The sequence below is a fragment of the Lissotriton vulgaris genome, chromosome 3_1, assembly GCF_964263255.1.
Source record: "Lissotriton vulgaris chromosome 3_1, aLisVul1.2, whole genome shotgun sequence".
In the NCBI taxonomy this organism is placed as follows: Eukaryota; Metazoa; Chordata; class Amphibia; order Caudata; family Salamandridae; genus Lissotriton; species Lissotriton vulgaris.
The window spans coordinates 946,241,327-946,255,768 of NC_141689.1; the positions used below are offsets into that span (position 1 = coordinate 946,241,327).

At 47.9% G+C, this 14,442-nt stretch overlaps 1 protein-coding gene across 2 annotated transcripts in view; it reads left to right on the forward strand.

The window, feature by feature from the left end:
* AGTPBP1 (ATP/GTP binding carboxypeptidase 1) overlaps positions 1-14,442 on the forward strand; it is a 1,139,154-nt gene that overhangs the window by 986,930 nt on the left and 137,782 nt on the right. For both annotated transcript variants that reach the window (XM_086961295.1, XM_086961296.1), the window contains exon 24: positions 4,287-4,463. In XM_086961295.1, coding sequence (XP_086817421.1) covers positions 4,287-4,463 — 177 coding nt within the window. The remainder of the gene's footprint in view (positions 1-4,286; positions 4,464-14,442) is intronic.

Sequence of the window (14,442 nt, forward strand, 5' to 3'; positions counted from 1 at the left end):
GCGAGGACACTTGTTTATGACTAACATAAGGTTGTTTGGTTATCCACACATATATTTACTCTGAACACTCGTTGTTGTGGCAGGAAGGAAAAATATATTGACATTCCTTGAGAGATGAGCTCTCATGTACTACGTGGGTTGGTTGTTTGATAAAGTTGGACATACTAACAGAGATTGCTGAGAAGGGGTATATTATATTTCATTTAATTTTGTTAGACTGATTAGAAGTTGATTTGCATCTTAAGACCTATGGTATTTCATCCGAGTTAACCCGTACTATGTAGGACTGGACTCATGTCTAGGATGATAATTCATGTACTCAGATATGGTTGTGGTACACAGCACTGGGTGATCAGATATGATAATAGTGAGACATTGCTCACTATAGAATGGTATTCACCGTCACATATTTGATATTTGATATTTATTAATTTTTATAAAGCGCGACTACCGCTCCGGAAGGAGCATCTTGGCGCTGAGCAATCAGAAGAGACCAGCTTGGTGAGATCAGGAATCATATGGCTGCGAGGACTAAAGGGTCGGGTTGAAGAAAGATCCAGGTCTTCAGGAGTTTCCTGAAAAGGCTTTCTGAGGGGGCATGCCTAAGGTTAGAGGGAAGGCCGTTCCATGCCTTAGCCGCCAAAAATGAAAAGGTTTTTCCACCTTTCGTTTTGAGCTTAAACCTGGGTATGGTAACCAGATTGGCTCCTGATGACCTCAGGCAGCGCGATAGAATGTACTGAGGGAAGCGCTTGACAAGGTAAGAGGGGCCTGTGTTCTTGGTGGCTTTGAAAACAGTGACAATGAGTTTAAAAAGGATCCTTTTGTGGAGGGGCAGCCAATGGAGGGTGTTGAGGGCCGCAGAGGCCGAGGACCTTCTCGGAAGTCCGAGAACGAGCCTGGCCGCCGCATGCTGGACGCTCTGTAGCTTCTTGAGGGTGGACTTTTTTATACCTGCCAGGATACCATTGCAATAATCAAGCCTGGACAGGATCAGAGCCACGGCCACTGATTTCCTGGCAGAAATAGGGAGAAAGTCGAAGAATTTTTTTAGCTGTCTAATGAGATTAAAACAACACCCTGCAGTGATGCGCACATGGTCGTCAAAACTGAGGGACGAGTCGAATTGGACACCCAGATTGCGGGCCGATGAGACAGCACTGGGGGGTGCCTCAGAGTGTTGGGGCCACCAGTCTTTTGGAGAGAAAAGGGTGTCTTTGCCTAAGGGTATGATTTCAGTTTTGGCGCTATTGCACTTGAGGTGGTTATTATTGAGCCACGCAAAGACTTGGGAAAGGCAATTCTGGAATCTAAGAGCGGCATCGGGAAGTTTTTTGTCTATGGTGACGACAAGTTGGGTGTCGTCAGCGTAAGATGTTACGAGGATGCCATGAGATTCAATCAGGGTAAGCAGGGGGGCCATGTAAATATTGAAGAAAAGTGGGCTAAGAATGGACCCCTGGGGCACACCTGATAGGATTGTTCTTTCGCTAGAGAGGAAGGGGCCAAGTGAGACTGTTTGTGATCTGTTGGATAGAAATGACGATATCCATTTCAGAGCGGTATCCGACACACCAATTTTGTGCATTCTGTGGATGAGGATTGCATGAGAGATGGTATCAAATGCTGCGGTTAAGTCGAGCAGGATGAGTACTGCGTGTTTCCCCTCATCCTGCAGGAACTTAATGGTGTCAGACAACTCGATCAGAGCAGTTTCAGTAGAATGGCCGGAGCGGAAACCAGATTGCTGTGGATGGAGAATATGGTTGTTTTCTACAAAGGCTTTTAATTCTGCCTGTACTATTTGCTCAGTAATTTTGCCCAGTGCTGGGAGTAGAGAGATTGGGCGCATATTGGAAAGGTCTGTTGGGGGTTTATTGTGTTTTTTCATTAGCGGCTTTACAATGGCTTTCTTCCATTCAGCCGGGACAGTGCCTGTGCTAAGGGATTGATTAATGATGGAATTAATAAGGGGGTTGTCGGCCTCAATGAGAAGATGGAGGATGGCCGGTGGACAGGAGTCGGTGGGGGCTCCCGAACGGCAGGTCATGATGGCCTTCTGGGATTGAAGCAGGGATACTGGTGAAAAATTACAAAAAGAGGGTGAATCAGTGTTGTGAGGTAAGGAGGGGGTGGCAGGAGGAGGGAAATCCTTGTGGATGTTATTAATTTTCTCAACAAAGAAATCAGCAATTTGGTTACAAAGAATTTGAGATGGGGGGATTTCCAATGCCAGGGCTTTGGGGTGGGTGAAAGACTTAACAATATTGAAAATGGTTTGTTGTTTTTGATTAGCTAATTCTATAGCTGTGGTGAAAAACTCTTTTTTGGCTTTCTTTATGTGGGACAGGTATAGTTTCCTCTGCCGAATGTATAGGGTTCTGGAGGTGGGGTCGTATGTTTTCCTCCACTCTCTTTCAAGAATCCTACACGTACGATGACTGTCGGTGAGGGCCTGGGTATACCACGGGGCATTGGGCTTCCTTTTATGGGAGATTGGTTTTTGGTGGGTTGACTTGGACTTATCCAGAACCAGTTTATTGATCCAGATATGGAAATTTTTGGAATCTTGCGATACATCTCCTACGATAGTGGGAGGGTGGGTAGGGAGCTGAGGATGGGACTTAATGGACTCAGCTACTTTCTTCCAGTTTATCGCAAAGGTTGAAGGGGAATTCTTAATGTGTGGATGGGGAGAGGGTTTTGCCTTGATGAGAAAAGGAATAAAATGATGGTCAGTCCAAATTTGTGGAATTGGGGGGGATACAGTTAGAGTGGTTAAATTGGTGCAAATGCCATCTAATGTGTGTCCGGCCGAGTGCGTGGGGGGCACGACCAGTTGCGAAAGACCAAAGATATCCAGGGATTGTTGAAAAGTTAAAGTGTGGGGGTCTACGCGGGATTCCAAATGAAGGTTGAAATCACCGAGAAGAGTAAAGCTGGGGTAATGGGTCAGGAGAGATCCAAGAGTTTCATCCAGGGAGTCCAGGAAAGACGTGGCGTTTCCGGGGGGGCGATACACAAGTCCACCCGTAAAAGAGGTGGAGGAGTTAATGTGAATCACAAAGCCTAAACTCTCACAGTCCTTGAGTGAGGTCAGTTCAAATGTGTGGTATCTAACATCTTTTCTGATGATGATGGCTAATCCGCCTCCCCTGCCGACTGGTCTATCTCGTCTAAGAATCGTGAAATCAGGGGGAAGGGCAGTTGCCAGATCTGGATTAGATGAATCATTTAACCACGACTCGGTGATAAACAGTGCGTCTAGATCATGGGAGAGTACAAGGTCATGGATATCTTGTCCATGACATGCTAGGGATCTGGCGTTAATAAGTCCACAACGAAGGATAACTGGCTTATGTGAAGGTGGTGGGATAATGCCAGTGGGTCCCAAGGATGACCATCTACAGAAGCGGCATGAGAATGGTCCCCAGAGGTGAGCAATGGGACGGTGATCCCTGCAGCTATCGCTTGCTGTTGTCGGGCGCATAGCGAGTAGCGTGTTAGAGTCATACCTGAGAACAGGGTTGAATTGAGCAGCATGGCCCGCGCCCGACGGGCCATGAACAGTACGAACACACTTGAGGTTGACAAGTTAAAGGTATTGTTTGAGGAAGTGGTTTATTCACTTTAAGGTTGTTATAAAGATAATAAGTAGTTCTTGTGAACCAGCATTTACACAATGGGTTATTGGTTGCTTGAGTAACTCCATGTAGTCTGTAATATTGTTTAAATAGTGATATTTTGTTTGGGTTCTTAGGTATGCCCCTGAAAGCAACAGGATGTGCATCGAATGCATTACAAAGAAAGTTATGAATATATATTGATGTTAAAAAAAGTATCAAGGAAATTCATGATTTAGATTTATTTTTTAGTACATTTATGAGGTATTGAAAACATGGTACCAAACACAATGAAGGAAGAATATAAATGAACAAATAAATGAGCTAGAATGAGGAAATAAGTACATTGCGTTTAGTCTTGTGAATTACCAATTATTTAATTGTGTTAAAGTGTACGGTGCACACTGCACTCAAGTCTATGTGCTTGTTATATGATGTTAGATATAGTATCTACCAGAAAGACCTTTACTGTAGGAAAGTAACTTGTTCATCTCTAACATAGGGGCTTTCCTTGTGGTTTATCAAAAAACTGTAATGTCTAAAAGACATTCAAGCAGTCATTTATTTTGAATGCTCATTAGTTTAAACTCAATCACTCAGAAGCAAGTAGTCAAATACTGTGCATGTCATTAAATTGTCTCTGTCCCTGTTTATTTTCCATAGACTCTCCCAAGAATCCTGAGTCAGATTGCGCCAGCATTCTCCATGAACAGTTGCAGCTTTGTGGTGGAGAAATCTAAAGAATCAACAGCTCGTGTGGTGGTTTGGACGGAGATCGGTGTGCAGAGAAGTTATACCATGGAGAGTACGTTGTGTGGCTGTGACCAGGGGAAGTATAAGGTAAACCATTTGTTTTTCTTACCTGCCCCTCTATAATGAATGTGCCCTCTAAGTATTTACAAGGATGCAGTCTCCATGAAATTACCAAGATTAAACAACGATTTGCATTGCTAAATTTCCCCTGGCATTGGAAAGACTACTAAAAGAGTGGATTAGTCAAAATTCTACCATCTTCGTGTTCTTGTGTCATGTGTATCATCACCTCCAAAATGCATGTTTTCTTAATTGCTTTTCAAATATTTTCATTGAGGCTTTTTCAGGATTTATTTGACCTACTACTGTCAGAAAGGAGTTATGGGGCTGAAAACTTGGCTTTCAACATTGATCAGTCAGCATATGGGGCGGTTTGTGAATGTCACAGCGGCATGTTACAGGTGCCAAAGTTTTCAGGTCAGGTTTACTAATGCAGTGCCTAATACAGAAAGTGCCTGAGTTTGAGGAAAGAAGGAGAAAAGTGCTGACAAACTGATGTGGTTGGGGAGCATATTTACAAGATTGGAATAGATGTTTATTCACCTGGTCACTGGGACGACCCTCAACAAACCCCTGACTCCAGGACTCCTTCTGATCCCAAGAAAATGTATACAGGCCTTTAAGGAAGAACCAGATTTCGCCACACCGCTGGCCTCAGAGAGGGTTAGGGACTCAGCCACTAGACACCTATCTTTTCCACCTTTAACTGCAACACCAATTTCATAAATATCATCTTTGACCCACAGGACACCAACTCAGACACTGGGAGTTCTTATCCCCCACAGGACTCATATGAGGAGCCCTTTATGCCCAGTAAGGGAGCAGACTCATGCAAGGATTATGTAGTCAGCCCTCGTGAGGAACCTTCAACCTTATCCTGCAAAAGCCTTGCCACCCGATGATACCCGTGACTGCCATGCCCAGCACAATATGGTGAAAATGCACATGTGCAAGATGATGGAGAGGACGGCTTCTACCTTCCTATGTTAAAGGGAATGTTTAGCTCCGCTACGGACATCTTTAAGGAGCTGATAAAGACAACAATAACTTATAACATCCAGCATCGATAAGTACTTTATATCCGCTTCTGACAACTCTGTCTATCTCTGTGGCCAGGTTACCCCAAATGCATTAGTCAAGCTCACTGCATTGAAACAGGCAGAGGCACAGGCAACCAGGGATGCTTATCTCATTGACAAGGAGTCAAAGAAAATAGGCACAGAAGGCAAGTGTGTGGCACTTGGAAACTCTCTCCACTGGTGCATTGCTAATCCTCCCAGAGGCCCTCAGAAAGTGGTGGAAGAAGCTAATTGCTGAAGGCGAAATCATCGGCAACACCTATGTTTGATGCTAGGGTGACTAGTACCAGCATCCTCCTTCGCAGATGTGCCTGGATTGGGATCTCAGGATTTTGGCCCACAATGTTAAAGTATTTCCTTACATTTGTCGAAGGTAAGCATCTGTTAGTCCCTCAAGTGGACCAGATGCCTGAGAAAATCAACAAGCATTTGCAATAGGTCTCGCATTAGGAAAGTGTGAGCTATTGGTATTGTAAATGACAATTTTTTTAAATATGTGTTGGCTTTGAAAATATATAAATTAATAGCATTGTTATTCACAAAGCCAATAGCTTACACTTTCCTAATGCGAGTCCTATTGTCTATGGGAATGCTTGTTGGTAGCAAGCAAGGACAGTGCTGTTGTGGTGCTGAGTGATGCTGTGTGGTTCTGAGTGATGATGTGGCTGGGCTTAGTGATGTGGTGGTGTATTAGAGTGATGTGGTGGTGTCCGAGAGTGATGTTGTGGTGTCCCAAGGTGATGTGGTGGTGTCCCAAGGTGATGTGGTGGTGTCCCAGAGTGATGTGGTGGTGACCCTGCGTGATGTGGTGGTGTCCCTGAGTGATGTGGTGGTGTCCCTGAGTAAAGTGGTGGTGTTCCTGAGTGATGTGATGGTGTTCCTGAGTGATGTGGTGGTGTCCCTGAGTGATGTGGTGGTGTCCCTGAGTGATGTGGTGGTGCCCCTAAGTGATGTAGTGGTGCCCCTGAGTGATGCCCCTAAGTGATGTGGTGGTACCCCTGAGTGATGCGGTGGTGTCCCTGAGTGAGGGTGAGAGGGTGTGTGAGGGTGAGTGAGGGTGAGGGTGTGGGTGTGTGAGGGTGAGGGTGTGGGGGTGTGAGGGTGAGATGGTGTGTGAGGGTGAACTGGTGTGTGAGGGTGAGAAGGTGTGTGAGGGTGAGAGGGTGTGAGGGTGAGGGTGTGTGAGGGTGAGGGTGTGTGAGGGTGAGGGGGTGTGAAGGTGAGGGGGTGTGAGGGTGAGGGGGTGTGAGGATGAGGGTAAAAAATAAAATGATAATAACTTAGTTATCATTTTATTTTTCCTTTATATATACTGCTTACAAAGCAGGGGACAGTGCTCCTCTGCCTTAGCGGAGGAGCCGCCACTGACAGTACTCGAGGGAGAAGTCATTACTTAAGTTGAGGCTAAGCTGGTTCCACAAATCTACCCCCCCCCCCTCCTCCCTCCCCCCCCCCAAAGAGGCCTGCTTGAATATCATTTGCATTACGATTTGATTGAAGGCTTTGGAATTCTGAGTTGTGTGACATTTGACATGTTGGTTCAATCCAGGTGTTTTATTTCAGAGTGGTGGACAGAGGCGTTGTATGCAACTTTGTCTAATGCAGAGACAACTGGCAGTCAGGGGTACCAAATCACAGCTTCCCAGCTGTCTCCAGCACATAACATTCGGGGAAAGTTATATTGTCTTTTCTTGCTCCTCAAACAGAGAACCTGGGGCCTTCTGTACAGTTCTGATGAAAACCAAATTTTATCAAAACCTACTCAATTTAGCATGTTGTTACCTTCAATTTCAGCAAGCACACTATGCCTTGCTCTCTCTTTAATCCGTCTGTGTTTGTCCCCCTCTACTCTTAGGCCAGAGCCCTGTATAGAATTTGAGATTCTCGGTGTGTCCTTGCCCCGCCACGCAGAATGAGATCATTACTTGGCGGAACTCACTCTTCGAGAGTGAAACAGCCCCAGGTTGGGACACTCCTCATTCAGCTCAATCTGAGAGTCGCCCAGCTTCCATCAAACTCTCTTCACCTTTGCTTCAAAGGGCAGACATGTTGTCCTGTTAATGTTAGTTTGGCCCTGGGGGTGCAGTCACGCTCCCTTGCTGGGGTTGTATTTCACAGAGAAGTTCTGCAAGTGATTATGTCATCTGCACGGGTCAAGGTGAAAGAGAACAAGTTCCTTGTATCGTTGAGAGTCATCCTTACAGATTAATATCTACCTGCTGCAGCTCTCTCCGCGTGCCCTTGAAGTGGTGGGCTCCTCGCAAACACTGTCTGATGACACCATCCGCAGTAAAGGTATCACTAATTCACATTTCAAATTAATCTGGACCATCGCTATGGTTTTACAACATGGCAATCAGGCCCCCGAGTGCTGAATTTTTCCCCAACAAATTCACATTGCATTACAGACGAGGGCAAGAATAAATTGTCATTAAAATGATAATGAAGGGAGTCGTGATGGGCTGATGGTCGTCAATGGAAATCCACCAAAATGCCAGATTTGACTCAAGTGACATCAGGCAACACTTGACACCCCATCTCCTCCAAGCAATCACAAGAATAGCCCCTGTCCCTCCTTTCACTCTTCAACAAGCTCCTGTTTGAAGCACTGGAGCTCAAGGCCAGACAAGAAACAGAAACCACAGAATGTTCTCTCCAGCTCCTGAGAAAGGCTTGTCTAACCCCAAGGCAAAATGACATCTTGCTGTTTGGGAGCTCCCTTTTCCGTAGCAACAAGACCTTCTTTGAAAGAATGCATTGCACTTTAGCCCCCTCTGCTGGGAATGTGGATGTGCCACAGTATAACAGTTAATGACTTGATTTTGTTTGCATGTGCACAACCAATAATTAACTTGAATTTGTTGACAAAGTGTTTAATTAATTTTCCAAAAATAATAATGTAGTTTTAGGTTGCTCCCAGGGTTTGACGTTTCCGACCTGTGAACGTCTACTAGAAAGTATTATTGCGTGTTTCCAATCACTTGGTTACAACTCCCTGTTGGCACTCCTTTCGTGATCAATAAAGTTTCAACAGTTCATTATAAATGTTCACTTCAACATGAATTTTATTCATTCATTGTACTTTCAATTGTATTATCTTCAACATGAATTTCTTCATTCATAATTCATTTTTCTGATAGATACATCTGCCGTGTGGATTCCTCACCTTGTGAATATCCCCCTTGCGCCAGCAACATTCGGAAATTCTTTTTCGTAGCCTCGCGCCGACGTGGATAGGACGTCACAGAGACACGGCTCCGCTCGCGACTCCGCTGACGTCACCGACGCCTACAATAGGCCCACGCCGGCGTGATGACATCAGTTCCCTTTTTTCCGCGTCGTCGACGCTAACGGTTATCGGTAATCTCTGTAGCCTACTGGTACATTGTTGCCGTTTTGTTACTTAATTCTGCTTCTCTGTATCCTGTCTCTTCGAAGATGCCATCCAAGAAGACTGGCTTCAAGCCCTGCAAGGAGTGCGGTAAAATGATGTCTATTACCGACCCCCATGAAGACTGCATCTGGTGTTTAAGTTCCGACCATGATGTGGAGGATTGTTCTTCGTGTCGGAAGATGAATCCGAAGGCCCTGAGGGAGAGAGTCCAAACTTCTGGTTGCTAAGGTGAAAGCTGGAAAGGAGAAGTCGTCGAGGTCTCGTTCTCGAAGGGCGAGGTCGAAGTCCAGGGCGAGGTCGAGATCTGCTTCTCGAGAGAGGTCGTCTTCGAAGTCGGCGTCGGATCATGTTTCGAAGTCGAAGAAGAAGCACAAGAAGAGGAGACATGAGTCCCGACGTCGGTCTGGTAAGGAGTCGAGGTCGAGGTCACCGAAGAAGGTACGTTCGAAGGTGGTTACCCTCGAAGTCTCTGAGCATGAAGGTGAGGCCTCGCCATCTGAGTCGCGTGGGCGGTCTCCATCTCCGGCTCCGAATGCTTCACCGGTTCCGAATCCGTCTCCGGCGCCGTCCCCGGCCCGAGAAGAGGAAGAGGCCCGGGAGGATGTGGATTCTGCGCCTGTCGATGAGCCGAATTCGATCCCTCCTCAGAACCGGCCTGATGGTTTTCAGCCGCCCTTTCCTGCTCCAGGCCAGGACCCTTCAGCGTTTCTTAACGCAATGTATGGTGTCTTCTCAAGGGCGTGGTACCCCTCTGGTGCACCTTCGGGTCCCATGGGTCCTTTGGCATTCAGCCTGGGAGTTCCTCACTCCTATCCTCCGGCTCCGTTTATGCCTTACATGCCGGCTCCGACGCCGCATTGGCAATTCCCGGCTCCGCCGAATTTGTCGACGCCGATTCCGGCGTCGCCTGCTCCTGATCATCCTCGAGGGCATTCTTCTGTGCCGTCGGATTCGTTACCGGCGCCGGCCCCGAATCCGTCGAAGCCGCTGGTGGATCCGGCTGCGAGGCGTGTAAAGGAGAGGTCAAGAAGGGAAGCACAACGCCTTTTGGAGGAGCAGAGATACATGGACTCACAGTCTGATGTTGAAGAAGGTGAACTAGAGGAGAGCTGTTTTGAGGAATTGGCGGATTCAGGGACCCTTGATTTCTCTCCAGAGTGGGAGTTGCCCTCAGGCTCAGGTGCTCCCTCTAAGGATATCCAGCCTTACCATCTGGTTATGAGGAAGGCTGCTGAGCTTCTTCAATTGACTCTGCCTACAGTGGAATTCAAGTCTAATATCCTCACAGAAGTCTTGCATTCACCGAATTCTGTGGTTGAGCCTTTACTTCCATTCAATGATGCCTTGACTGATCCTATTATGGAAGTGTGGAAGAAACCTTTGTCGGCTCCTGCGGTATCAAAGAGTGTTGCAAGGAGGTACAGGGCCGCTCCTGAGGACCCGGCTTTTCTGTCTTCACATCCTTCGCCGGAGAGCCTGGTCATTCAGGCTGCCTGTTCAAAGAAGAGTCTTAGTGCCTTTCCTCAGGTTCCTTGTGAGAAAGAAGCAAAGAAACAGGACCAGGTGGCAAAAAAGACCTTTTCATCGGCTAGTATGGCCTTAAAGTCAACTAATGCCACATGCCTAATGGGGAGGTATGTGCATGCCCTGATGGACTCCTTGCGTATCCTGGCTCCAAAAATTCCTGACGCAAACCGGAAGGATTTTGAGGAGGTGATTTCTGACACTCAGGCGGCAGCCCGCCAGGTAATTCAGAGTGGTCTGGACACTGCTGACTCTGTGGCTCGTATTATGGGCACCGCTGTTGCCACTAGAAGGTCAGCCTGGTTGAAGTCATCGGACTTTTCGGCTGATGTTCAGGCGACTCTGCTTGATCTTCCTTTTGATGGCTCAGGTCTATTTGGGAAGAAGGCGGATGCGACTCTTGAGCGATTCAAGGATTGCAGAGCAACAGCGAAGTCTTTGGGCCTCCAGATCAGGGGCACTTCTTCCGGCAGAAGGTTCAGGGGCTTTGGTCGCTCCTTTCGGAATTTCCGGCAAGGCCAACAGCAGCAGCAGCAACAGCAGCAGCAGCAAAATTCAGTGTACAGATTGTACAGGGGAAAACAAAGAGCGCGTCCTCGTGGACGTCAGCCCTCCTCTTCCTCCACCTCTTCCAACCCCCCTGCCGCAGAAAAGCAGCCCTAGATCCGCTATTCAGGATCATGTGGGTCCGGTTGGGGGTCGGCTTACCCATTTTCTACAGGATTGGGAATCGGTTACAACAGATCTTTGGGTTCTCAATCTTGTAGAAAATGGGTATGCCCTTCCCTTTCGGGAATTCCCCCCTGTTTACCCTCCTTGTCAAGGTTTTTGCACCCAGGAACATCTGTCTCTTCTGCAGGAGGAGGTTCTAACTCTGTTACGAAAGGGTGCGATAGAGGTGGTCCCAGAGCAGGAATGGGGTCAGGGATGCTACTCCCGGTATTTCCTGATCCCCAAAAAGGATGGCAGGCTTCGTCCTATCCTGGATCTCAGGATCTTGAATCTCTATCTGAAGCAGGAGAAATTCAAGATGCTCACCCTTGTTCAGGTTCTTCAAGCGGTGATGGAAGGAGACTGGATGGTGTCGCTCGACTTGCAGGATGCGTATTTCCATATACCCATCCTGAAGTCGCACAGGAAGTCTCTCCGTTTCACGGTTGGGTCGCAGCACTACCAGTTTGCGGTCCTTCCGTTTGGTCTTACTACTGCGCCTCGAGTCTTCACCAAGGTGATGGCGGTGGTGGCAGCTCATCTCAGGAGATCGGTGATACCTGTGTTCCCGTATTTGGACGACTGGCTGATCAAAGCGGAGTCGTCGGAGAAGGTGCTCCATCATCTGCAAGAGACAACTCAGTTGTTGTTCAGGTTGGGTTTTTCGATAAATGTACCCAAGTCTCACCTGGTGCCCTCCCAGCGCAACCTGTTCATAGGTGCCGTACTGGACACTACTGTTTGTCGTGCATTCCCTCCACCTCAAAGGATTCGCGACATACAGGAAATGATTCCTTTGTTTTACCCTGGAGCGGTCGTTCCAGTCCTGAAGGTCCTTCGCCTGCTCGGTCTGATGGCTTCTTGCATTCTCCTGGTCAACCATGCACGCTGGCACATGAGGGCACTCCAGTGGTGCCTCCGCAGGCAGTGGTATCAGCACAACGGCGATCTCGGGGAGTCGGTGAAGATCTCCAGAGAAACTGCAGCGGATCTGTCTTGGTGGAGCGTGGAAGGAAACCTGTCGCAAGGGAACCCTTTCCATCTACCTCCATCGGTGGCCACGGTGATAACGGATGCATCCACTCTAGGGTGGGGTGCTCATCTGGGGGATCTGGAGATCAAGGGTCTTTGGTCTCCAGAGGAAAGGTTGCTTCACATCAACCTTCTAGAGTTGCGGGCGATACGTTTGGCGCTCAAGGCCTTCCTCCCTTCCCTTCGCGGTCAGTCGATCCAAGTCCTGACGGACAACACGACCGCGATGTGGTACATCAACAAGCAGGGAGGAGTGGGGTCGCAGTGTCTCTGCAGAGAGGCTCTGCGTCTCTGGTCCTGGGTTCAGGACCACCAGATTTGTCTGATGGCAAATCATCTGGCCGGGGTTCTGAACGTGCGTGCAGACAGTCTCAGTCGGCAGTTCTCTGCCGACCACGAGTGGAGGCTTCATCCGGAGGTGGTTCGTCACGTCTTTCGGACGTGGGGGACTCCTCGGGTGGACCTGTTTGCCACTCGCGAGAATGCTCACTGCCCGTCATTCTGCAGTCTCCAGTATCCGATGCAAGGAGCCTTGGGGGACGCGTTTCAGTTGAGTTGGGGAAATCAACTCCTTTACGCGTTTCCTCCCATACCCTTGATTCCTCGGGTTCTGAGGAAAATTCGCCAAGACCGGGCCCAAGTTATATTGGTCGCCCCGGATTGGCCAAGAAGGGTGTGGTATACAGATCTACTCCACCTCTCCTCTCACCCGCTGCTCCGTCTCCCTCTCAGGGCAGACCTCCTCTCTCAGATGGAGGGGCAGGTTCTACACCCCCACCTCCAGACATTGCACCTTCATGCCTGGAGATTGAACGGGGCAACCTGATTTCCTATTCTCTCACACCTGATGTGGTGGATGTTATTTTGTCTGCCAGACGTGACTCCACTAAGACTGTCTATTCTTATAGATGGTCTAGGTTTGTTATTTGGTGTGGTGAGAATGATATTGATCCGTTGAGAGCCCATTTATCAGATGTGCTCCGGTTTGCTCTTTCTTTGGCGCAACAGGGGCTGGCAGTTGCCACAGTTAAGGGCTATCTTTCGGTTCTGTCGGCTTTTATTTGTTTGCCTGATCAGCCCTCTCTTTTTAAGTCACCTGTAGTCTTGAGGTTTTTGAAGGGTCTTGTAAACACAAGTTTCCTCCTACCCCTTTTATTGTACCTCAGTGGGACTTGAATCTTGTTCTGACTTTTCTGATGGGCTCTCCCTTTGAGCCTCTTCATAAATGTCCTATGAGGCTTTTAACCTTTAAGGCAGTTTTCCTGGTTGCAATAACCTCGGCAAGGAGGGTGAGTGAGCTTCAAGCTCTAAGTTCCAAGCCCCCGTTCCTGACCATACATGCTGATCGGATGGTTCTAAGGACCAGGGCTGCTTTTCTTCCTAAGGTGGTGACTCCTTTCCACCTTGGTCAATCCATTACCCTCCCTACCTTTTATCCTCCCCCACACCCTTCCAAGGAGGAGGAGAGGTTGCACCATCTGGACCCTAAGAGGGCGGTGTCTTTTTATTTGGACAGAACTAAAGACTGTCGCTTGGACGATCAACTCTTCATTGGCTTTGCTGGCTGCAAGAAGGGAAGAGCGGTCCATAAAAGGACTTTATCAAGATGGATCGTTCTGTGTATAAAGATCTGCTACTCTTTGGCCGGTAAGGAACCTCCAGAGGGAATTAGGGCTCATTCCACTAGAGCTAAGTCAACTACCTCTGCTTTGGCTAGAGGTGTTCCTGTGGAGGACATTTGTAGGGCGGCAACCTGGTCTTCCCTCCACACTTTCGCGAAGCATTACTGCTTGGATACCGAAGTCAGGAGGGACGGCCACTTTGCGTGCTCTGTCCTTCAGGATTTCCTGGTTTAGAAGAGTGGACACCCTCCTCCGGGAGTGGGGACTGCTGTGGGACTCTATTCACAAGGTGAGGAATCCACACGGCAGATGTATCTATCAGAAGAACAAGTTACTTACCTTCGGTAACGCTTTTTCTGGTAAATACTATATCTGCCTGTGGATTCCTCACTGACCCACCCGCCTCCCCGTTGTCCACTCTTCTATACCAGAGTTACTGTATTATATTGTTTATATTTTATTATGTTAAGGAGTTGTTTCATTTGCTTTCTTGCACTTGTTTCACACTATGTGTGTGTTTCTCCTTGGCTATTGTGTATTGTGTATACTATGTATATATCTTCTGTCATTGGTCCGTCCGTGTGCCTCGATGGCACGGAAAAAAGGCGGAACTGATGTCATCACGCCGGCGTGGGCCTATTGTA